The following is a 14,289-nucleotide window of genomic DNA, read 5'->3' on the forward strand; positions in this document are numbered from 1 at the left end:
TTCCCACCGTCCCACTGTTTCACCCCTGTCGAGCAACATACTGTCTACATAATATCCTGTAGAATGGCGGAATACTACGTGTGTTTGAAGCCTGTGTTTTTGTTTTTTGCTGTGCCTCCAGGAGGAGAGCTCCTACACCAACGGCAAGGCCACCCATAAAATCTCTGTGATCCCCAAGGTGAATCTGACAGTCACCTGCAGCGTCAGCAACAAGCTGGGAGAAGATATCATGACCATCAATGTTTCTTCTGGTAAGTTAACGCGTGTCGATAGTTTGGTTAGTTGGCTTTACTCAGTGATACTTCTATGTAGTGGAAAACTGACGTAATACAGCATTGAAGAGACAAATCATGTATTTTCACATGCTTCGCTGTGGTAGTTGATGCAATGGGCTAATCCGGCTAATTAGGCAGCATTACTTAAAAATAGAGAGCGATACATTAGTCAAATATAAAGTAAAGCTTCACTCTCTGGGAAACGCTTCTGATGTAAAGCATGGGATCACAGAAATGTGCGAGCTTTCCTCAGTCTGGTTGATATTTTCTGCAGCTCTGCTCAGTAGGAAACAAACTGCTGCTGGTGACTCGATGATTGTGTTACTGCCAGTGTGACTTGACACTTTTTTATAACACTGCAATAAAGCGTTGCATGAAACAGGATAACATCTGAACAAGCCACAGCCTCTCCGAAGTTAAGAGCAATTGTAGTTGCTCACGTGAGAGCTCTCTTATCTTCATCTTGAATCTAAACCATAAGAATAAAGTATATATGGGGGCTTTTATAAATATACCGCTAACATATCTATGGATTGGATTGGAAGCATAGAATTTTTGTACAACGTTCTGAGAAAAAGAAAGTGAACTAGTACTATCTGGATATTAGCAGTATTCTGTCATTTTCATCTCCCATCAGAGCAGTGTTGTGGTTGAACAGCACTACAATGCTGTCAAAATAGCTAAAGTATTCATTTCTGTGTTCATCACACTACTACATTTGCAGCTTCACTCCCATGAAGAAAGGAATATGTTTTAAGTCGTGTAATACTGGCTTTCTTTCCTTCTTCTGCATTCCACGTTGGCATGACAACATATAAATGTACTTAGACTACATCATAATCGTATCCAATGGATCCCGTAGCCTAAATGAGTCCAAATGAGATTTTCTTTTTGTCATTATAAAGTAGACCATCGACCATAGAGGATGAATGTATTATTGAATGAATCCACAGCTGGTCGCACACTGTCCCCGTAAAGCAGGTGTGTGTAGATGATGCAGACACACTGTCAGCACAGAGTATGGAGAGACTTCAAGTTGTTTTTTCCTTTCTTTGAGATCACTTGTTCTATTTTCTGCAATTCATATATATATATATTCTATATATTCAAATCTAATATTATCAACATCAGTTATTTGCTGAGTCTACCTCTACAATAACCCTTACGTGGAACATTTAAATGATGACAGTGTAGGCACAACAGTTACACACTGGAATACAACAAAACAAAGAGGATCATTGAAGGAAAGGCTAAATGCTACAGCGGTATCATTTCATGCATTCATTATGTGCTTATTGCTGTTGCTCCTCATTCTCTCTTTCTGTCCTTTCTTTTGTCTCTCCTCCTGTCGGGGTGCCTTGTCTGCCTGCAGTTGAAAGCAAAGTGTATTGTTGCTTTCTTCCTTCCAACTTACAGCTTGCTTGTTGAAAGGCACTCTTAGAAAATAACTTCTGATTTCATGTTGTGAGGACCTGACCAGGCCTTACTCATGTTTGATCAGTGCACAATTTTGTTTGGTTGTTTTATTTCCCTTTTATTTTTATGAGTTCTAATTTATTTATGTTTGATTTCAGTTTTTAAGGAGGAGAAGAAGGAAGAAGGTAAGATTTTGTTTTCTTTTGCCCTTTCTAGACTTCTCTGTTTAACAAGAAATATCAAGCTACCCTCAAGTCATTACACCTACTATCACTAAACTGTTGTTTACACTCAGCTCTCTCTCTTCATGTATAAACTGAGCCTCATTCATTCTTCACATGTACCCTCGTCTCAGCTTTCCCATCTTCATTATTCTTCTTTAAACGGGCCAACTCCTGCAGAGGATTAGCATCAGATTATAAAGAGTGTCTGATGATTAAAGGACTGTGCATAGTTGTGTTAAATGACGACAACACAGTCAGACCACTGAACTACATACGCATGGATAATGGGCTATTATTCAGTCAAAGCATTTTGTATTTAAAGTACATTATATGGTCGTCTGGTAATAAAACATCTGTAGATATATACAGCATATTTGGGTCATTGACAAATAAGGCTTCTAAAAAGGTCATTTTTAAAATCATCTTCAAAATGGATGTAATGCATATTTGTGTGTCTGGAACAATGTGGTGAAACAAGACTAAGTTGTGAACCAACTTTTCATAATGTTTTAAATTGTTTTTTTAAGTATTTTTTAACTTCACAGGCTAAAAAATCAGTCAGGTGGCGCAACCACATATTTATAAAAAAATATATATATTCCTAATATTTATTCAAACTGAAATTTTTGACAAGTATCCCTTAGAGTGTCTACTGTGTCTAACATATCGTATTTTGTGGTTGTTTTATATATATACAATAATTTATCATAATTGAATATTATTGCATATTATTACCTTGGCCAGGTATTTAGTATATCAAACATTTGATTTTACATTTAAACATTTAAACATAATAATACAAATGAATACATTCAGTACAATAGTTCTTCACATCATATTAAGCAAAACAAATTTCACTTTAACCCACTATTTATTGCTTTAAATTAATATTTTTATTATATTTTTAGTATCAGTAATCACAGGAAATATGCAGAACATTTGCATTTTTATTTCAAATACAACAACATTTTTTTAGTCAACAGTCTCTTTTGAAGTAAAAGTAGTAAATATTTCATCGTAATCATGTTTAGCTCATAACTGGAATAGAATCACAGTCTCTTCCTCCCGGGCTGTTGCAGCTTCTAGCTCATCGTAGCAGCGTTCTGCACACGCTCCACACACACACACACACACACACACCACACTGACCTGCTGTCTGCTCCCTGGGTCCTGATCATTCTGCATCCTTAATAGTTAAAGAATATTCATTAATATCATGAAAATAGTTTGAAAGTGTATAATATCGTTAACTTAACACTGTTAAACTTTTGAATTTGTTTTTAATATAATGTCAGAGCTTTAAATATAATATCATAAAGTGACATTCTTTGCAGTTGCTCCACCTGATTGACTGGTTGCTCCACCTGACATTTGCAAATTATTTCAAATTAAACAGGCATTTACTAGGACACTAGCATTAGCTTTTGTTCTTGCTAACAACTTCATACATATACATTTTAAACAGAATAAATACATTTATGATAAAATAACATTGTTCTAGTTTTACATTGGTTGTACCACCTGATATGGAAAATGAAATACTCTACCTATAAGTTGAAAGTAGCTGTTTTTATCAATATTTAAAAGAGATATAAAAACATTTTCACTCTGCTATAAAGGTCAGTTGAGGTCCTCTTGATGATGCAATATCCTGTTTACTGTTTTGCACTTTAATTTCATAATAAAAGTCCCATCTTTACAGTTGTGCCACCCTGGCATTTGAGAACATTCAAATTGCTGGACAAAAGTGTTTAAATTATTGCAACAGCTTAAAACTATTGGTATTTATAAATATTTGGTTTATTTGAATCGTTTCAACAATAAAAGCATGCCATAGTATTTTATTTTGAATTTATTATCATTTAAATACCTTTTTTAATAGTTTTCTTAGTCTGTTCATCTGCTAGGACGGTGCACCGCCTGACATTTTCAGGGTTTGAGATGCCAAAATACAAAATAATATATATTATTAGATTGTACTGAAAATGTATCACAACTGGATAGGTTTGATAGAATGAAATGATATGTCATGAATTGATACAATTATTTTAAAAGGAAATAATGGACTCGGACACAAAAATATGCACGTCATGTCATTGACCCATTTACATTTGATAAACTTCAGTAACTCAACATGGCTGGTGTAGATACATATGGTTCATTTTAAAATGTTAGATGAGTAGTGATTGTTCTCTAGTGATTGGTAGCGGCACCATCGCCTTTTTAATTCCAGTCAACAAAACAAGTCGCTGTATATCTTAATTATACTGTGACTACATAGAAAGTGACTGATCCACACGTGACACACGTGACACACTCTTCAGCATTTAGAGCACAGCTGTATTGAACCAGGTGAGAAAGTGACGCTGACACACTGATGAACCTCTCCTGTTCTATAAAAGGAACACACCACCTTCTCCGTAATATCCAACATTTCATCATGTGCTTCCCATGATTCCCAGAATGTAAACAAAACTTTACTCTGTGTGGTCTCATGTCGCTATAGTAACAACGAGAAGACGTCGTTGAACTATAAACACAAGACGAAGCAATGAAGTGTTGGCTGATGAAGTGTCACTTTATTGCTTCAGTGGTGGTGGGACTCTGGCTCTCTGTGGTGTTTGCATGGAGCATTGCAGTGAATGATGGACCGAGGACACGTCTTGATTTTGGTTTCTCTGTTCTCATCACGGCTGACGTTGAAACAATCTTTTTAAAGACTTCCTTTAGAAGTGTTCCTGTGTGAAATGTTAGTCCCACAGCTGAAGCAGTGCTGCTGTCTGTTGTCAGGCTCTCCGGAGGATTCAGAGGACCAGGCTAAGCTCATAGTGGGAGTGGTGGCAGGGCTCCTCATAGGTGCTGCCTTGCTGGGACTCATCTACTGGCTCTACATGAAGAATGCAAGGTATAGAAACACACAGTTGAACACATGAAAAACCTGAATTTGTTCTCTGGTCGATGAATTTAGAATAATAATCATAAGGAAGGTGGCCAAGGTTTACAGCCACAGTCTCACAGTAGATTGAACAAACACGACTGTCTGCCCTAAAAGGATCGCATTATGTCGAAGAAGTGATCACGTAGCAGAGGGAGAAGAAGTAAGCATGTGATGGGTGGATGTTGAAGAGAGTGTGCAACCTGCTGTGGCCTGACGTCTGGAGTAGGGTGACAAGGTTATTCTGTACCACAGGTGCTTCACGCGTTTGTAATTCTGTTTTCAACACAGACAAGGAAGCTGGAAAACTGGTGAGAAGGAGGTGGGAACATCTGAGGAGAGCAAGAAACTGGAGGAGAATAATCACACTGTTTAAAGGCACTCAGGCTGTGCTACATGGGATGAAAGAGGTAAGACAATCTGTGCATACACTGAAAAAAGTTATCAAGTTACATTTCAGTTCAGCTTTAATTTGAATGTTGATATACATGTACATCTCAATATCTCAAGTATCATTTCAGTTTATTACAACATGCGTCTTATATTTGTAGGTTTCTGTAGGTTTGGTCATCATTCCTTTCAGTACTCGGTTCCATTTCACTTAAATTTCATCAGTATAGCCCAACATCACACATTTGCCTCAGAGGGCTTTACAATCCTCTGTCCTTGGACCTTAAACTCCCTAAAAGAAAACTTTAACTTAAACCTCACAACTCACAACACTACAACGTACGATCCGTCAGATGATCAGACAGATCAAATAAACAAGCTAGTGAAACTTGTTAGGGAGAAAAAATGATAAAAGAAGTAGGTTGTAAATGTCCTTCACACATTACAGACTGACTCCCGGCTTCATCTTTAACCTCAGACTTTGTGTAATGAGGAGTTATTGTTGACATTTCAGTTGCACTCTCTGTCAGTTTTACCTCCAGATGAAGCTGTTTAGTTCGGCCTTCTTGGCTTGTCACCCTTGAAACAAAATTCATGTTTACTTGGGACCCTCTTCACAGTCAATCGCTTGGGACCAATTCAACCAATAACACACAATTTTGTGTTGCTGAAAAAGGCTGTTTCTTTCTTTCTTACCCCGTTAATCATCTCGCGACCCTTCAGTCTTCCCCCAGGTTGGGAACAACTGGGGGTGGTATAGATAAAGTGCAGCCTAGTTCCACATCTCTGAATCACCATCCTCATGATTGTTCAGTGATTCAAAGCAATATGGTGTTGAAACACTAATAGAGCCAATCAGAGCTCTATTAGAGCCAATCAGGGATTGGAACACTAATAGAGCCAATCAGAGCTTTGTTGGTAAAACACAGAACCTTATTCCTATGCCAGAGACCGATTATCTCACCCCAGGGGCCAGATACATAAAGCTCTGTAGATTCATGACTAAAACTCTGTGGACACACAAAGACAGAAATATACACTTGCATTCTTCTTTTCAGATTGATGAAGCACTGTGTGTGCCTCGTTCTCATGTCCATAAATGGACATAGACGTTTGCATTGCAAACCAGAACTGTTAAGAGCGTCAGTGGAAATAACAGTGATTCATAGTGCCAATATCATGAATGGATGTACCTGTAAAACATCATCAAGTCTATCTTTTTGTTTTTGCTGTACTCACTCCTCCTGTCCATACTTACATTAACAGATCCCTTCCTCATGCTTTCAATGGACAAAATCCCCTTTGTATTCCAAATTGGAATACAAAGGGGTGTGAGGCTAGTGTGAGGTACAGCAGGTTAGCCAAATGAAGTGGGTACCTCCAAAGTAACCGTTCATGTTACCCTGTTAAGCTGCAGTGGAGGGATAGTAAAAAGTCTGTTACTTTAGATGCTTATCTCATTTATCTCATTCCGGCTGCTGAGGCCACATATTATCTTCAGATAAACTCTGGAGTGATTTTACACAAAACAAGCACTGCAAAATGTGTCCCCATCATTTATATTGAAATAGAAAAAGTGCTTCACAGTAAAGGATCAAATGAAAAGATCATTAACGGAGGGAACTTTACCAATTCATGTAAAACGGACGGTGAAATTGAACACGCATAAATGAACAACATATGTATAAATGTGCATTTGATTGGTATTTTCAGATCTCGTGTGGACTGCAAAACAATCACAATCAGAAACACTAGTATGCAACCTAAATATCCGTTTTATCATCAGAGTCTTATTTTTCTCTACTTTATTATGGGCCTTTTACAATCATGTCGCTCTAGAAAACCATGTCTGAATTGGTCTGAAGTCTGTGTGAGGTGCAGACATTTTATCCAGCTGTTTCCAGCCACACTAATGGGATGGCAATGACTTTCAGTGAAAAAAATCTGATTTTTTACAGACATTCATGTTCCACTGAGGATGGAACTAAGTTGATGAACATAGTAAAGGCAAGGCAAGTTTATTTGTAGAGCACATTTCAACAACAAGCTCAAGTGCTTCACATAAAACCATTAAAAGCATCAACACATGAGGCAAAAGAAAAGCAGATTTAAAAACAATTAAGAACATTGATTGAAACATTACAAACAGTCATTAAAACACTAAAAAGCAGTGTAAGAAATAAAATACAGTAGTAAAATGCAGAAATTGATTAATTTCCTTGAATGTGGTTCAATTAAAGGCAGCAGATCTAAAGGAGCTGAGGGTCTCAGCAGACCTGCAGCTTTCTGGACTTTGTTCCAGATATGTGGAGCAGAAAGACTGAACGCTGCTTCTCCATGTTTAGTTGTGACTCTGGGAACAGAAAGTAGACCGGTCCCAGACCACCTAAGGGGTCGGGATGGTTCATGAGGTAGCAGCAGATCACAGATGTATTTTGGCCCGAAACCATTCAGTGCTTTATAAACCAACAGCAGCATTTTAAAGTCAATTCTTTGTTGGACAGGAAGCCAGTGCAAAGACCTCAGAACTGGAGTGATGTGATCCACTTTCTTGGTCTTAGTCAAGACTTCAGCTGCAGCTTTCTGATTGACTTTTCACAGAGACCTGTAAACACTCCGTTACAGGAGTCCAGTCTACTGAAGATAAATGCATGGACACGTTTTTCTAAATCCTGTTGAGACATAAGTCCTCTAATCCTTGATATATTCTTCAGGTGATAGGAGGCTGATGTTGTAATTGTCTCGATATGGCTGTTCAGGTTGAGGTCTGAATCCATAACTACACCTAGATTTCTGGCTTGGTTTGTGGTTTTTAACATCAGTGGTTGAAGCTGAGCGCTGACTTTCAGTAAAGGTCATATCATCAGTATGTAGTTAGCCTGTTTCTAGCTACAGCACCAGCTAGTGTGTTCAGTGTTGGTTTATACAGTACATCTCACCCCTGGAAGGTTTTCCACGTCTAACTTTGTTGCTGTGTTCCCAGATCTCCTCAAGTACTTTGGCGAGTACAAGGTTGCCATACTTAATAGGACTGATGGCCATGAACTAATGAAATAAGATCTATGTTGTAATAAACTGGAATTATCCTTTAAGATAATGTGATTTGTATTTGTGTACAGGTGTTTTTTCTCTTGTATGTGTTTGAATCTTACATGATTGAGATGATAATGACTGTATTTCTCTGTATTTCTTAGTGGGGAAGAAGCAATTATAAAGCAGCCATGCAACATCAAAAATACAGACTCCCAGTTGGTTGCTGACACGCTCCATCAGGCTCCACAAAAGCAGCAACACTCAGTGTAAAGTCCTGCTGTCCCACCTCACTGTTTGAAGTCAGTTGTGTTACTGTTTCATTTTGTCTTTCTGTGTTCCTGGTGAACGCTCCTTGTGAAGTTTGCTTTTGAGCAATTCCTCTCAGGCTGTGTGGTGGATCTTTTACCGCTTAGTTCTTCCTTTAGGATTTTTTGTTTGCTTGTTCGTTCTTGAATTTCTTCAAAGAAATCCCTTGTACATTTTTTGTATAACAAATTACAATGATGTGTCTGCCCTCGCTAAGCATGCCAATGTGTCTTTTTATTGTTTCTTTTTACGTTTTTGTGCGCTGTGTGAAAAGCCTTTGTTTGGTTGTGCTCAGAGAGAAAAACACTTTACTGCTGTTTAACCCTGAAAGTGTTCTCAAACGTTAAGATAACTTCAACATCTCTTAACCTCCGAGCCCTGTCTGTCTAGTTAATCTACACAAATGGATGCCCTCTACAGAAAGACTCCTAGTTATGTTCATATTACATATTACTGGATGTAATATGAATGATTTCTATACATATGTGCAGTTTATTGTAACTGTGACCCCAAAAAAAATGGTGTACATTTTAAATTGAATTTGTGTAGATGTAAATAAGACACCTTCAAATGAAGCACACAACCACTAATTAGTTGTTTATGTAACTTAGTCATTTCTTACCACTTTGTCTCCGTCTCAAGAGGCTTTTTTGAATTCCTTTATGTTGCAAATAGTTTTATCTGAAAAGGCAAGAAGTCCTCAGAAAGGTGAAACAAAATGTATGAAATGCAAACATGCTTTTTGCTTTCTTTTAATAGTTCAGGCTGATTTAGTTTAATACACTACATTGTTATCTTCATGTCTTCACCTCTATAGTTGCGGTACCATTTATTGTTTCATGCTTTAATTTTTGATGAGCTTTACTTAATGCCAGGTCTGAAATCTGTTTTTGATGTATTTATATTCTGTGTGCACCCTCCCTGGATGGCGATGCTGCAGCATGCAAGATAGTTATTTTTTGAGCCTGCGTGGAAGGCATCAAGTGTTGAAAAGGTACTGTATGGAGTTACATGAACGTGAATAAGGTTATACAGTATCTGTGCTTATTCTCTGCTGTGTTATTATTATGTTGTCATTTTTAGCTCAGTGGTGTGAAGGATAACCCATACTGAAGACAGTGGTTATGATTGGCAGATCAGATGAGGTGCATACAGATAGTGGCTCTCTGTCAATCAATCTGGTACATCCCACAATGCAACAGGACAAAGAGTTGATAAGACAGAAGACGAAAAACGTATACCTTGGTAACATTTATAGTTCAGTTCGCATCATGTAAACTTGCTGAATACATTCATAATGACTCAAGTTGTCCTGATAAATAACTTGACAAAAGAAGCATTCATTTTCCACCCTAACCATATGTTCAGTTTCTGAGAATACCACTGTATTAGGACTGTCGCCAATAGCCAGATTTATAACATATTTGAGTCGTCATCTGGCAGCAACTTCCTTGTGGTAATTTAAGGATGGACATGTGGAACTGTTTGTAGACTGCAATGATTTTCAGCACCTGGAAGAAAAGTACCACTTACAGTATTTTAAGTTGACTTTGTCAAGAGCTTCAGATGCAGATCATGTTGGCTGATCATAAAACACTAAACGTTAACTTGAAGGAACCACGCACCAGTTGATCTTTTGATTGTCTTGCTAGTTGAAGCAAGCGGATGACATTCCATTCTCTTACTTTTTGTTGAACTGTGTAGAAGTTACCAATGTAGAGCACCTCCCCACACAGCATGACAGCGGCGTAATCATATTGTGGGATGGTTGTGATCAACACTTTAAGCACCTAGTCATCATGCCTTTTGTTCCTTTTCAAATAATCAGGTCAGCAGTGAAACCAAAGACGGTAAGATGAGAAGGCCATAGTAGTCTTGTAAATACAGACTTCTGTTTTTGTACGTTGTTGACAATAAAGTGTACATTTTGAAACACGTAGAGTTTTATGTCTGATGTATGTGGGTTTTAGTCAATAAATACTAACAACATACAAATCTATATTCATATGCGGGAAGTTTTGAGTGTTGAGAGGTAATGAGTCCCTGCTGGGAGCCAATGACGACGCCTCGCTACTGGAGGCCCAGGCTGTATTGCTGGGCCCACTGTAGGGAAGGGAGGCACAGGAGAACCAGGACTGAGTGGGGCAGACTGTCAGACCCTGCTGCAGTAAAATGGGTTTTCTAAAAGGGAATCTGGTGCTCTGAAACACTAATGCCAAAATCAACATAATTACAGTTCCTCATTGTAACTTTAAGATGATGAAAAATAACCTTAATCTTGAACTTGATTTCATTACAATACTAGAACCTTACTTTTAATCAATTTACTATGTAAACATGTCACACAACTGCAAATGCAACCAGATACAACATCACTCAACCACTGCAAGGCTCCCTGCCGGGCCAAGCACTTACCAGGTATGAGCGACAGATTTACAATCTATTTACAGGCTCCTATTGCCACATTAAACACAAAGTTCATTCCCATTCAGAGCCTGCAATGATTGTTTTAAGAAATCTTATTGCAATTTTTTTAATTGAACATAAAGAAAGTAGAGATAAACAGGCAGGTAGTGTAGTACTAATACTAATGTATTTACATAGCACACAAAGTGCCTTCCGGATTAAAAAAAAAATCTAAATAAATAAACTTTTGTTAGCCCTTCGTGTGACATACACAAATTAGGAACAGGAGAGCACGTATCAAAAGCAGCACTGAGACCATACATAAAATGGAGGTGCAAGGCCGTGGGGGTGGGGGGGGGGAGGGCAACGGCCCCTCCCGCCCCCCTTGAAGGACGAGTTAATTATGCTTAATTTATTTACACGCCGGCGTCACGTCATGGTCGCGCGTTTACAATTCCCCTGCTCTCTGTATCGTGCACGGCGGTGTTCCGCCCCGATCCGCGCGCACACACGTGCAACAGCCGCTCAGTTGCATTGAGGAGGATATTTGTTACATATTTACCCTATTCACCTGGGGTGTCTCGCCCTCATTCTGCATCACAGCACTCGACATAATGAGCTAAAAAACTGACTAATTGTCCTCTCCAGCCACAGTAGACATGCAGCAAGAACTACCACAGTGCGACAGTTTCAGCCCTGTGTCTGTTCCAGCAGAAAGACCACACTGGCATCAGCTAGAGATAAACCAATTAGTGTCCAAGTATTAAGTGGACATTAAGACACATCATTTAACTGTGCTCAAGCCAGGACTAGCCTACTGAAGACTGGATGAATCTTAAATAAACACTATATCATTTCCCCCTTTTGGTGTGGGCCCCAAACCAAAGAACATGGAGACCAACAAATCACACAGCTGTAACATCCTTCCATAACCTCTGCTGTTGGATTTACATGCTAATTAGCAAGTTTGTCTCTTTGTGAGGACAATGTGCCAACTGCAGGCCACTCCAGCCCTGGGAGATCTGACTGGAGATGAGCTTCATCCCTATTGTTTAGCTTCCTGCTGGTTCAGAGATTCACTGATTCCTTGATGCCCCTTTAATCCATGTTTTTAGTCCTTAAGCCCCTGCATCCTTTGCATGACATTTTAAAGGTATTGTATATAGATGCACCAATCCAGCAACCCTGTTCTGCTCCGACCCAATGTCGACTCTGTGTCCTGTATTGGGCTTTGCAGTCAGCTAAACTCTTCATCATACTCTTCCTCCAAGGAACAGACCAGCGTGTTGTATATGGACAGGTTTAATATGAAGAAGTGTGAAACTACAAAACATACAATCACATATTAGTTTTGATCAAACTCAAATACTGTGAATAATAATACTGGAAACATACATTGCTGTGCCATCTTTGGGGAAAAAAAGACTGGCTCTTCAAAACCACAACACTGTCCAAGGCATTGTATTAGGTAATAGTGTGCTATGGAACAAATCCAACATCTGATGCCTTGAACATAAAATAGGCCAAAGTGCAAGAGAGCACAAGTAAATTCCTTTAGAGATCATTTTCCCGAGAAATTTAACTCACTGAGCAACATGTCGGGGGTCTTTGGAGGTGTTATTTTGGTTTTCACTCCAAAAGTCACTTTAGGTACCAGGTACATTAATCCACCCATTATCTGTAATAGCTTATCCGTCTCAGGGTCGTGGGGGGGCGGGAGCCGATCCCAGCTGATATTGGGCAATGGCAGGGTACACCCTGGACAGGTCGCCAGACTATCACAGCGCTGACATATGGAGACAGACATCCATTCACACATTCACATCTACAGGTAATTTAGAGTCATCAAATAACCTAAACTGCATGTTCTTTGGACTGTGGGTGGAAGCTAAAGGGAACACGGGGAGAACAGGCAAACTTCACACCCCCACACACACAGAAGGGCCCGGAATCAAACCCGCTCCCCTCTTGCTGTGGTGTGAGAGTGACTACTATGGGGCAACTGTGGCTCAGTGGTAGAGCATGGTCTTCCCTCAATCGGCAGTTCGATCCCCGGTTCCGCTAGTTCATGTCACTTAACCAGACACTCCCGAAAGTTGTTCCTGTGGTGGGTATGAATGTTAGAAACCTTGTACCCCTGTCGTGAGTGTGTAAATGTGGGAATAACGACATGTAGTGTTGAAGCGCTTTGAGTGATCAGAAGACGAGAAAAGCGCTGTACACTTTTTGCAATTTACTACACCACCATGCAGCATGCAAGTTTGTGTCCAAATAAAGCAAGAATAATACAGTAGTCTTAATAACCACCCAGCCAAATTTGAATGATTTAAAAAAATGTAATGATTTAAAAAAAAAAAGTATATAAAATCAGGATTGGGTGACTTAGCTTTTCCATTTCCAGAGATTGCTAGTCGGCTAGCTAGTCCACACACACAGCGCTGGATAGCACATTGCTATCGCAATAATAAATGACAACTTTGTTTGGATCGTTTTCTGAGACCAGTGTTGTGTGGAAGCATGGCGGAATTAGCAGGCTAGCTTAATAACCAGACATCCGCTGCTTGGCTTGCTGGTTCCGCCACGCTGGGGATGAGCCAGCGTGGCCCAAAAGCGGACCATTTCTTAACATCTCTGTAATAGTTTAGCCTTCTGCGTGAGCAGCAGCCGTGACGGCTGAGGAGGATAATAGACAGCTAAGCTAAAGTATTCGCAACATTTTCTCTCATCTTTGAAACGCCTCACCGGCATTGTAGCTAGAATCACATTTTATCATCTCAAATGTATACAATATCGATTCTGGCACCCAACAACACAGCAAAATGGCACTTTTAATGTGTAACTTCCGCCAACGCTGAGGTGATCCGTGTGTTCTAACGTAACACGGTGACGTTGGCTGTAAAAAGGTCTATATGATATGTTGGCCATCTCACTGCTGCATGCTTCTATTGCAGAATGTTAAAGCACATGCTCACTGGGCAGAGCTTGTGCGCAAGAGAATTCTGCCAGCTAACTTCAACTTAAACCCTATGCTAACTTGAATGAGGATAAAATAATTCAATCAAACGTTATCTGACTGAATTGATCAAATCCTGATCGTGGCATGTGGCATTTTGAGGGGGGTGTGATATTCAATACAATACAGTGACGTAAGTACCAGTTTAAGTGGAACATGCATGCAGCATAATCTCAGGCCTGCCTAAAAAAATCCTTAACACAAAGATGGTGAAAGTATAGTTTAGTTCACAGTCTTGTCATGTTTTCAGGAATTATAACAGAAAGAAATTGTTATTTCTGGGGACTAATT

General features: G+C 39.3%; 1 protein-coding gene across 1 annotated transcript in view; it reads left to right on the forward strand.

Annotated features, from left to right (window-relative positions):
* Window positions 1-10,515, forward strand: part of alcama (activated leukocyte cell adhesion molecule a) — a 71,046-nt gene extending 60,531 nt beyond the window's left edge. The window contains exons 12-16 of the mRNA XM_079172414.1: window positions 122-251; window positions 1,850-1,876; window positions 4,706-4,820; window positions 5,142-5,260; window positions 8,435-10,515. Of these exons, the coding sequence (XP_079028540.1) occupies window positions 122-251; window positions 1,850-1,876; window positions 4,706-4,820; window positions 5,142-5,226 (357 nt within the window). The 3' untranslated portion in view covers window positions 5,227-5,260; window positions 8,435-10,515. The remainder of the gene's footprint in view (window positions 1-121; window positions 252-1,849; window positions 1,877-4,705; window positions 4,821-5,141; window positions 5,261-8,434) is intronic.
* Window positions 10,516-14,289: the final 3,774 nt, after the last annotated feature.

The sequence above is a fragment of the Pholis gunnellus genome (genome assembly GCF_910591455.1).
Source record: "Pholis gunnellus genome assembly, chromosome: 13".
Classification (NCBI taxonomy): Eukaryota; Metazoa; Chordata; class Actinopteri; order Perciformes; family Pholidae; genus Pholis; species Pholis gunnellus.